The 11,406-nt window shown below is 41.1% G+C and overlaps 1 protein-coding gene across 3 annotated transcripts; it reads right to left on the minus strand.

The window, feature by feature from the left end:
• Positions 1 to 1,670: 1,670 nt before the first annotated feature.
• On the minus strand, positions 1,671 to 11,305 carry zgc:162816 (uncharacterized protein LOC571260 homolog). Of its 3 annotated transcripts, XM_061838454.1 has the most exons (11): positions 11,166 to 11,305; positions 10,782 to 10,937; positions 8,220 to 8,276; positions 5,760 to 5,889; positions 5,057 to 5,207; positions 4,784 to 4,964; positions 4,002 to 4,120; positions 3,791 to 3,917; positions 2,534 to 2,596; positions 2,346 to 2,451; positions 1,671 to 2,272 (listed from the first exon to the last, which is right to left on the minus strand). In XM_061838454.1, the coding sequence occupies exons 2-11, from the start codon at positions 10,925 to 10,927 to the stop codon at positions 2,183 to 2,185; spliced, it is 1,170 nt and encodes a 389-aa protein (XP_061694438.1). In that variant the 5' UTR covers positions 10,928 to 10,937; positions 11,166 to 11,305; the 3' UTR covers positions 1,671 to 2,182. The 3 variants fall into 3 exon arrangements, with proteins under 3 accessions (XP_061694438.1, XP_061694439.1, XP_061694440.1); XM_061838455.1 differs by lacking the exon at positions 8,220 to 8,276; XM_061838456.1 differs by lacking the exons at positions 5,760 to 5,889; positions 8,220 to 8,276.
• Positions 11,306 to 11,406: the final 101 nt, after the last annotated feature.

Below are 11,406 nucleotides of genomic sequence, written 5' to 3' on the forward strand. Positions count from 1 at the left end.
TGAAAATACGACTTCAGACTTGCTCAGGGCACGGAAAAAGTAAAGCTCCGGGAAGACAAACGAAAGCACAAGCGGAAGACTTCCGTAGTATTTACGTCGCCCTGATAATTAAGAAAATTGCTTGTATCATTTTACAAATATATTAAAGGAATAACGGAACGCAGAGACGAAATAGAAATGTGATTTTAACCCAGTGAGTCTCGCAGTGTGATTACTGGTAGGCGGACTCTAGTGGTGAGTAATGGAATCATTAAATTACAAATAAATCGATTCATTTTGGAAAAAGATGACTCTGTGGCCACCCCTAACGGGACAAGCCGAAATGAAAAGAAGATTTTCTTCTAAACAATTTATGGTAAAGACATGAATTAAAATCAAATATTCTACAATTAAACTTCATAGCCATAAATAAAAATCGTTTAAACATTTTTAAGTCCGGTACAGCAACATATATATGTATATATTTTTTTTCATGTGTGGTTCAGTTTTTTTTAAAATTAAGATTCGATTTATAACTTTTAGGACATTTTATTTGAATCATCACTTTGCAAAGGACTTGTTCTGAAAAGAAAATCCAGAATAATGAATACTGAACAAACATGTCCTGCATGAGCTAAACAACAAAAAAGCAAAATTAGCTAAAGATAGGTGGGGAAAAAATACCACAACTTTTTTTTTTTTTTTAATTGGAGAGATATTTTAACCCCAGGAAACTGGTTGTTTTTAGGCTGGCACAAGACAATGCATCAGCCACGATTAATTCCTGGAGCTGACAACATCCCAAAATTGTCATCACTACGGTCATGGGTGGGGAATATCTTGCTTCTCTGAATCAGCTGCATCCTCATTGTTCACACTCCCTGATTTATGTTTTCCTGTCTTTTAAGGTCCAAAGATCTTAAGCACGATGTCAGCTGCAGTTGACTAATTCTTTTATTGATTGTGTCATCCACAGAGGCTGAAAAAAGTAAGAAGCGTCGGATGTGAAATTACAAATGTAGGGAGTAAAAGTAAAGCACTGGCAGAAAAATACATTCAAGCGCATAACAGATATCTGAAAGATCTACTTAAGTATGAGACAAAGTATTTTGTTACGTCCTATCACTGCTATGTACACTACATAAACTTGGTGAAGCAGCATTTACTGTAGGTATCATTCTGCACACAAATGGAATAAGTTGCCAACAGAGGTGACGTCAGTTCCAAGTGTAAATGTTTTTAAATCCAGGTTGTTTTCTCATGCTTTTTACTGTATTTCCACTTTTAATGATTTTCTTGCACTGTATGCTGTTTTACTTGTACTTTCATTTTTTAATATATATTTAGTCATCATTTTAATGTTTATTTCACACGTTCTAAATGTTTTATTTCTTTGTATTCAAATCCTTTTAATGATGCAAAGGACATGAAGTTACCTTGTGTATGAAATGCGCTGTATAAGTAAATTAGCTTTTGCTTGGTTGGAGGCTGAAAGTTTGTGACTTCCCCATTTCAGGAAGGAACTATCAAATATCAATAGGACTCCAACAACACACAATTTGCTGGGAGATATCCATGGAAATGCAGAGATTCATACATGCACTACATTAAATCATCACAACACACGGCATGATGAAAGGGAGTTAATCATTTATTTTGTACTTGTTGAGGTTAAGTACCCATATTGTATAGCCAATAGAATTAATACCTATGTAGAATATGATGAAATGTTTAAAACACTGGTGTTGATAGCACATGGAGGCCCGTAGCTCAGTGGTTAGAGCACTGGTTTGGTAAACCAGAGGTTGTGGGTTCGTATCCCACTGGGGCCTCCACTCCCTGAGAAGGGTTGCGTCAGGAAGGGCATCCGGCGTAAAAATTGTGCAAAACATATATATGCGTTCATCTGAGATGACACGCTGTGGCGACCCCGAAAGGGAGAAGCCGAAAGAAAACACACACACACTGGTGTTGATAGCACCCTGTGATTGCATTTTACATACATACAAAAACATATACTACATACTGCAATACGTCAATGTATGATTATGATACCGACACAAAATCTGCTCAAAAGCCGGGTTTACCTTGACATGTAATTACTGAATTAGTTTGTTAGCACACAAAAACTACTGTAACTACTAATAAGTGTATTTGCTTAATTAATACTGCATTAAAACACAGGTTTCCAGGAGTCTGTTATTCACCATCCACGTGTTGGTGTCCACTTGCCCACAAGGACGCCCTCTGAGTGCACATGATACACAGGATGCATCATTGCTGTCGCGCAAGACTGCAAAAGAGCAGAGTGTGAGACAAGAGGAAAACTGAGAAGGAATTAAACAGGCATACACTAGAAGACTAACGTGGTATGGAATCAGTGTGAGCAGAGAGCCCAGAGGGTACATTTCGTAATCCAACTTTCCTGAGGTGGGCTCCACTCTTCCGTGCTCCTGAGTCATGGACAAGAGCCTGCATGAAAAAAAAAATAATAATCAATTGTCAGCTACATTCAAAATTCCAATTGGTGACTGAAATGGTCATGTAGAATTACTTGAGCTTTGGATGCCCTTCGATCACGGTGTATCCTGTTGGAAGTTTTCCAGCCCCATCCAAACTACGAGTCACAGACAATATTAGGGATAAAAATGAAACGGACAGAAAAGACTAGCACTGAAATAACTTGACAACTGTATTAATTGTAGACTTTACATTGATTATATCGACCTGATCGGATCGGGCGATAAGTGGAATTTTTTTTTGTTCGGCCGATTGGTTTTGATGTCATAATTGGCTGATCTGATCATTGGTGTTATTCGTCGGCTCCAAGAAAGACATTTACTCTGTGTCGCCGTCGTGCACAGTATGTCTAAGTTCAGAAGCATGTTTATTTTTTATATTGTAGTAATTATATAGTAGTTTTTTTGTCTTTTGACTGTGACTACCTCACTGTTATTCGTCGGCTCCAAGAAAGACATTTACTCTGTGTCGCCGTCGTGCACAGTATGTCTAAGTTCAGAAGCATGTTTATTTTTTATATTGTAGTAATTATATAGTAGTTTTTTTGTCTTTTGACTGTGACTACCTCACTGTCAATAAATTTATATATGTATAAAATAAACAGCGCAATAGGAGAGAGAAAACGGTTGAGACGACCACATGTGATGTGCGAATCAGACTACAAGACAAATTAGCTTTTCATGATTGCATTAGGTCGGACTACTGCAATAAAATCTTGTATTTCGATACCATCACATCCCATGTTTTAAAATCAGGGGGATTTTAACTGGCCAACTCAAACGCGACTGCGGTGATGACAACACGAATGGATCGCGCGGACGGTATTATAAGACCAAAAAAATGGGGGTAAAAAGTATGTTGTGGTCACCGGTGCTACAGGCAGGAGAGGACTTCGTGTAATGCTTGCTTGAGGTATGGTCACATACTTTTAATACGATACAACTCGTAAGTAAGCAAAAAACGTTACGTAGCCTAGCACAAATCTTATGGTACAAATGTCTGTGTCAAAAATATATATTTTTATATACTGTCGAAAACAACTGATGCACAGTAGGTAGGCTCTGCTATAGATGAAAGTGGACAATGGTCCCAAAGTTACGCTCTAAGGACTACCTTAAAACTTTCTGAACAAACTTAGTTTCTGTCCAATCAGATTAGTCAAGAGATTTATTTTCATTTTTTTTTTTTAAATCCAACGTAGTCTACTTTAAAGACAAATGAATACTTTCGTAGCCATTTGGAGAACCTCGGTTTGGGCCCTATACAAGCCTGTGTATGATGCAGTTTGTACCTTAACCCAGTCCATCCACAATCAATCAGTAGCTGGTTCCTGTGAGGACAATGACCAATGACTCTTGTCAAAACCCGCACAGCCACCTCGTCCACACCGCATGAGCCAATCAGAGATTGCTGCACATCTACAAGAAAGCAATATACAACATGCAACGTTTAGGTATTGGCACATATACTATAGGTGCAGCACCTGCCGTAAGTAAACATACCGTAGAATATGTAGTTTCCTGGATGCACCTCACTCAGCTGTGCCATCTCTTGGACTGGGTGACTGCAGGAAGGTGTAGACCCAATGCTGGACTTGCAGGTGATGCCAACAGCCTTTAACCTTCCGGAAAATAGATACTTGTTTCATACATAACAACCAGTACTGAGCAGTCAGTGTCAGCGAGGCCTTCTCTGCTCTCCTAAAAGCCATCCGAAGAGTTAACCAACATTTGCATTTTCTATTCTAATACTTTTAATTTACTTTAATTTAATTTAAAACAAGCAGTCTATTTTTTTCATTTCTGGCTGCACTTCTTCCAGGATGTGTATATGCATGTAAGATTATTTTTTTAAGGCCCTTCATGATGTCAGCATTTTCCTGTCTTCTGATTGATTAGTCAAAGCAAAACTAGGTTCAGCCAACTTTGATTAGCAAAACACATCTTTAGCGAGCAACACATCCCAATACTGTCTGGTATGATGTATTGTAATTGCAATGTTTTTTTCCTGTTATTAGATATGGATTCTAGATTCATTTTGGTGAGTTGACAGAATTGAATGCTGTTATATTTCATTTGATAGTGGTAATAATGTAAAAGTGGTAATACTAAGAGATTAATTAAGTTGGGTAATGCCCCACTGATGGCCTAGATACCATATGCACAGCTCACCACTAATATCAAGGAAATTTAATAAAAGTACTAAAATAATGAGTGGGGAGAAAAATTGTAACTTTGATATAGTTGAGAATAGCTGTAACTCTATGAATGTGTTGCTGATTCACTTTTCCATGAACTGCAGCGTAAAGTTGGTGGTTTCCTTTGCGACAGCCTGAATTTCCTGCACTCCATTGCAGTTGTAGGTGTTCCCACAATGAGCGTACACTCCTGTTAGTTTAACACCTGTCGTTGCAGCAATGGCCTGAGCCAGTCTGAGTGCCTCGGGTTCCGAATGCAAGATGCCAGCTACAGTGAATAAATTAATGAATACAATCAGCAGCAGTAATTTTGACTTCACAGATACTGTCAGGCTTATTGCGGTGTTCTTGAATGCTTACCTCGCCCATTGCCACAGTCTAGTTTCAACCAGACATGCCACAGTCGACCGTTTCTCAGTGGTCGCTTTTTGAGTTGCTCCAGAGCATCAGGATGGTCCAATAAAACTTGAAAGAGCTCCAGCCTCTCTGACAAAACGGCACAACGCTCCACCTAACAAAGATGAGCAGGATTGCTGATGACTAGCCGAAAAATGTTGAAAAAATCCCGTGACATTCTACTTGCTTGTGGATGCTGTGATCTTACAGATTGAGTTCTCCCAAATTAAAAATCCCCCAAAACGGAGAACCCCTCAAAACGTCTTGTGAATTTGACATTGCAGAAAAGTCTTGTTCAACCATATCCATCCATTTTCTGAGCCCCTCATCCTCACAAGGGTCACAGAAATAAATTACCAATGGTTGTGAGTGTGACAGGTTGTTCATATGGCTGGTGACCAATTCAGGGTGTACCCCACCTCTTGCCCAAAATCAGTTAAATATGCTACCCGCACGACCCTAGTGAGGTTGTGGTATAAAAATATGGATGGATGGATGGATGGAGGGCTTGACATAAAACAGGAAACATTTAGTCTGATTTCATGCCAGACAGTGAGAAAAAAAAGCACATCTTTTTACATTGCATATGTAAACTTCTGATTTAAACTACAGTATATGCGTTTCAGTAGAGTGTTGTAAAGTGTTTACTGGAGATGACAAGGAGAACCTTATCAAAAGGAAGAGAATACGCATAAAGGATGTCATCAAATCCATGGTCGGCATAGAAACAGGCCTCTGCCAGGGTGGAAACCACAATGCACCGTCGTGAACCCCCTGTCATTATGTCAGCACACTCACTAGGGATGGTAGCACACATACACAAGTCAGGATGGCTGAAATGCTCAGGCAGATCAATACATAAACAAAATTATTGGTACCCTTCCGTAAAAGAACGCGGGGGAAAAAAAACCCAATGGCCACTCAAACAACCAGAAACTGATAAAAGAACAACAATAAAAATGCTGAAAAATACTGAATGAAAATCAGGAATTGTATTGTTTTTGTGGTCCAACGGAATTATCCTACAACCACAGAAACAAAATAGTACCTTATCCAGACTGCGACTTGGGGCAAAGGTAGAGGTGGCTAAGGCTAAACAAGAGACATACGATGACATGTACACCACGTTAGGCACGAAAGAAGGAGAAAAGGATCTCTACAGGATGGCCAGACAGAGGGATAGAGATGAGAAGGATGTGCAGCAGGTACGGATGATTAAGGATAGAGATGGAAATATGTTGACTGGCGCCAGTAGTATGCTAAGTAAATGGAAAGAATACTTTGAGACGTTAATGAATGAAGAAAATGGAAGAGAAGGTAGAGTAGATGAGGCAAGCGTGAATGACCAGGAAGTGGCAATGATTAGTAAGGGGGAAGTTAGAAAGGCACTGAACAGAATGAAAAATGCAAAGACAGTTGGTACTGATGACATACCAGTGGAGGTAAGGAAGCAATTTGGAGAGGTGGCTGTGGAGTTTTTGACCAACTTATTCAATAGAATACTAGCGGGAGAGAAGGTGCAAGAAGAATGTAGGAAAAGTGTGCTAGTCCCAATTTTTAAGAACAAAGCCGATGTTCAGAACTGTGGAAACTATAGAGGAATAAAGTTGATGAGCCACACAATGAAGTTATGGAAAAGAGTAGTGGAGGCTAGACTCGGGAAAGAAGTAAGTATCTGCGAGCAAAATGCCTAGAAAGAGTACCACAGATGCATTTTTTGCCTTGAGGATCCTCGTGGAAACGTAAAGAGAAGGTCAGAAGGAGCTACATTGTGTATTTGTAGACCAAGAGAAAGCCTATGACAGCGTACCAAGAGAGGAATTGTGGTACTGCATGCGCAAGTCTGGTGTGGCGGAGAAATATGTTAGAATAGTACAGGACATGTATGAGGGCAGCAGAGCAGTGGTGAGATGTGCCATTAGTGTGTCAGAAGAATTTAAGGTGAAGGTGGGACTGCATCAGGGATCCGAGCTGAGCCCCTTCCTGTTTGCGGTAGTAATGGATAGGCTGACAGATGAGGTTAGACTAGAATCCCCTTGGACTATGATGTTCGTAGATGATATTGTGATCTGCAGTTAAAGCAGGGAGCAGGCGGAGGAAATATTAGAAAGATGGAGGCACGCACTGGAAAGGAGAGGAATGAAGATTAGCCGAAGTAAAACAGAATATATGTGCGTGAATGAGAAAAGTAGAGGGGGAAGAGTGAGGCTACAGGGAGAAGAGATAGCGAGGGTGGACGACTTCAAATACTTGGGGTCAACAATACAGAGCAATGGAGAGTGTGGTCAGGAAGTGAAGAAACGGGTCCAAGCAGGTTGGAACAGCTGGCGAAAGGTGTCTGGTGTGTTATGTGACAGAAGAGTGTCTGCTAGGATGAAGGGCAAAGTTTACAAAACAGTGGTGAGGCCGGCCATGATGTAAGGATTAGAGACGGTGGCACTGAAGAAACAACAGGAAGTAAAACTGGAGGTAGCAGAAATGAAGACGTTGAGGTTCTCGCTTGGAGTGAACAGGTTGGATAGGATTAGAAATGAGCTCATTAGAGGGACAGTCAAAGTTGGATTTTTTGGAGACAAGGTTTGAGAGAGCAGACTTCGATGGTTTGGACATGTTCAGAGGCGAGAGTGAGTATGTTGGTAGAAAAGTGCTGAGGATGGAGCTGCCAGGCCAAAGAGCAAGAGGAAGACCAAAGAAAAGGTTGATGGATGTTGTGAGGGAGGACATGAGGACAGTGAGTGTTAGAGAGGAAGATGCATGAGATAGGCTTAGATGGAAAAAGATGACATGCTGTGGTGACCCCCTAACGGGACAAGCCGAAAGGAAAATAAGAAGTAGGGCTGTTTTAAATTAATTTTTGAGTGTAGAATCCAAAGCCGGTTTCATCTTTTCTCTATCATGTCAAGTTTTTGAAATGTAGATTCTTGTTTTCAAAAAACATAAAATATACAGATGTTTTATAAAACTTCAAATATTGACACACAATAAAATATAAAATATACAGGCATGACTGCAATGTTTTTTTATGTTTGTTTTCCAAATGATATGGCACAAATCCTCTTAATTTCTACTATGCTAGCTTCATGTTTGCAGATATTGATTGTACTGACCCACTGGGAGTTGCACACACCTCTCACTGCACAACTGTGTTCCTCTGTTATTTGCGGTTGTTACGTTCGTTGCATCTCTGTGAATAACGAATATCAGCAAATAATAGATGTAGTGTTAATACACATTGGTTACACTGTGGGCAGCACGGTCAATCAGCTGGTAAAGTGTTGACCTCACAGTTGTGAGGACCGGGGTTCGATCCCAGCCCCACCTGTGTGGAGTTTGCGTGTTCTCCCCGTGCCTGTGTGGGTTTTCTCCGGTTTCCTCCCACATCCCAAAAACATGCATTCATTGGAGACTCTAAATTACCCGTAGGGGTGATTGTGAGAATGATTGGTTGTTTGTCTCCATGTGCCCTACGATTGGCTGGCAACCAGTACAGGGTGTACCCCGCCTCCAGCCCGTTGACAGCTGGGATAAGCTCCAGCACCCCCGCGACCCTCGTGAGGATAAGCGGCAAAGAAAATGGATGGATGGTTACACTGTCAGCATGCATACCAGCACATGTTTTGGCGTGTATGAAAGGTACCAAATGTTGGCACTCACAAGGCAGTGAGGAAGAATTGCATTTCACATCAATAAGCAGAAGTACCGTAACTTACATTGCATTTTGTAGTAGGGTGAGTTACTGACGATGTTGTACACACTCACAGTGCCACACCAAAACTAACCTTATCACAACACAGCAAACAGAATAGCATCACTGGCAAATAATAAAACAAATAAAAGAATGAGTCTGTCACGTCCCATCGGAACGAGAGGTAGGACCCAAATGCAGGAACTCGGAAGACGGAAGGTAGTTCAAGAAGAGACACGTTTGTTGTATGCAGAGGTCGGGGATCGAGCAGGCAGTCCGGTGCAGCAGCGGTAGTTGTGACGTCGGGCGAAGAGAGCAGATGAGCGGACAGGCAGGAGTCGGTACACGGGGAAACGATCAACGCAGGCAGAAGTGTCAAGGAGTTGGTCAGAGAACGGACGGAGGTCGGTACACACAGGTTCAGTCAGGAATACGAGAGTGCTGGAACGGGACATAAAGCTCAACGAACTGGCGGAGGACCAGTCGTCACCGGGTCCTATATATACGGGGGATGATCAGGCCACACGAGGCACAGGTGTGTGCCTCCCAATCAGCGCAGCCGCACAGCTCGTGCTGAAGCGGCAGGATCATGACAGAGTCCTAAAATAATTACACCTCCAGAGTGCGGCAAAATATGGCGGAAGCATGAAAATAAGCGTTTAAAGTGCATGTTTTGTGACTCATTCTTTTATTTGTTTTATTATTTGTTAGTTATGCTATTCTGTTTGTTGTGGTGTGATAATTTTAGTTTCGGTGTGACACCGTGAGTGTTTACAACATTGTCACTAATGACCTGCCTACACAGGCAATGTAAGCTTCTTCTTGCAGATCCATGCATTCATTTTCTGAGCCGCTTATCCTCACAAGGGTCAGGAGAGTGCTGCGGCCAATCCTGGCTGTCATTGGGCAGGAGGAAGGGTACACCCTGAACTGGTTGCCACCCACATTCACGTTTACGCCTACAGACAATTTCATCTCTTCAATAAACCTACCGTGCATGTTTTGGGGGTGTGGGAGGAAACCGGAGTGCCCGGAGAAAACCCTCACAGGCACTGAGAGAACACGCAAACTCTGCACAGGCAGGGCTGGGATTTGAGCCCTGGTCCTTAGAACTGTGAGGCCAACGCTCTATAGCTGTTCCACCGTGCCACATCTTCTTACAGATGTGAAATGCAATTGTTCCTCACTACCTCGTGAGCACCATCAAACTAGCTTACATACATGCAAAAACACTTGCTAGCATGTATGCTAACAGCGTCACCAGTGTGTTTAAGACTACTTTGGTGGATAAGTCTCATAACAATAATTGTAAGTGTTGGAGCTCAGTGTGCATGCTCGGTGCGCCACATTGTACGGTGCCATGTCTAATGTGGAACTTGCCTATTTAGATGAGAATTTAAGACCGTTATGATTATTAAAACACAGTAAATAAAAAAAAAACTTGGAGAAGAAAATCAGCGAATATGCAGGGCTTCAAACTGTGAACTGTGCATGGGCAAGGGCTCACTGTATCTCAATTTTGACTGCACAAACAAGTTATTACTTGGCTGTAGGGGAGTCCAATCGTAACCAGCTGGCAAGTCTTACGAAAGCTATTGCTAGCTATCTGAGGAATTCTGCTCATTTGGAGTGGAACCTGTCTAGAAAAAAAGACATGCTAAAAAAAATGACTGCAATTTTGGAATCAGTATGCCGTTTTTAAGTTTAATCAGAATAAAAATGTAACTTTTTTTCCTAAATTGTTCCCCGGTGAATGTTTGAAAAATGAAGACAATTTGAAATTTTGGAAAACATTTTGGCAAGAGTCAGTGGTGATGTAGTGACAAACATTTTTTAAATTCTGGTGCACCACAAAAATATATCGATGCTACATTTTTAGCTTATTTTCAGTAAATATTAATTATTACTTTTGCCTATATATAATAATTTCTGTGACCAGTGTGAGCTTTTTTACCCCTCCTTCCCCTTCAGAGGGGACTACCTACAACTGTATCCACTTCTTACATGGTTTTGTGGGTCTTCATGTGAGGGCGGAGCTGAACTCCCAGCTTCTGACATCGTTCAATCATCTTCTGGGCATTTTTCTTCACTTGGCTCACATCGACCACCAAAGCAGGAGTGCACAAGGCTGAGAGGGGCTCCCCATCCATAATGGCAGCACTGGAAGACCCCAACACACAATCCAATTCAATTCTAATGCATGACTGGCTGGTTTCACGTCACAGACTACCCCAAAATTACTCCCTTGATTTAAATAGTTTATGTATGTATGTTGTGTGCACGAAATCTATACGAGGTTTTACATCACGAAAACTAAAAGAAAATAGTAAAGTTTGTTACAAACACAGAAAAGAGTACTTTAAGTACTTTATTTTCCCTTTTACTCACCCTTGAAGTTGGGTGGAAATTCTGTAGAACCACAAATAGCTGAGATTTACACACACCGAAAGGTTTATTTTCTTCTTCGTTTTTTTGGGGGCACCTAATGTTTAAGATGCATTACCGCCATCCATCGTGTTGAAAAGGAAGAACAACAACAAAAAGACGTTTCTCTCTCTCTCTCTCTCTCTCTCTCTCTCTCTCTCTACATATTATGTAATATATATATATATTGAGAGAGGGAGAGAGA

This window comes from Syngnathoides biaculeatus, chromosome 13 (assembly GCF_019802595.1).
Source record: "Syngnathoides biaculeatus isolate LvHL_M chromosome 13, ASM1980259v1, whole genome shotgun sequence".
Taxonomy (NCBI): Eukaryota; Metazoa; Chordata; class Actinopteri; order Syngnathiformes; family Syngnathidae; genus Syngnathoides; species Syngnathoides biaculeatus.

Coding starts and splice junctions, on each gene's coding strand:
- zgc:162816 (XM_061838454.1), bottom strand. CDS start 10,927: ATGGATGGGGAGCCCCTCTCAGCCTTGTGCACTCCTGCTTTGGTGGTC. Junction 8,277..10,781: donor ATGAAGACCCACAAAACCAT/GTAAGAAGTGGA, acceptor CGTTATTCACAG/AGATGCAACGAACGTAACAA. Junction 2,597..3,790: donor TGTGGATGGACTGGGTTAAG/GTACAAACTGCA, acceptor TGTGACTCGTAG/TTTGGATGGGGCTGGAAAAC.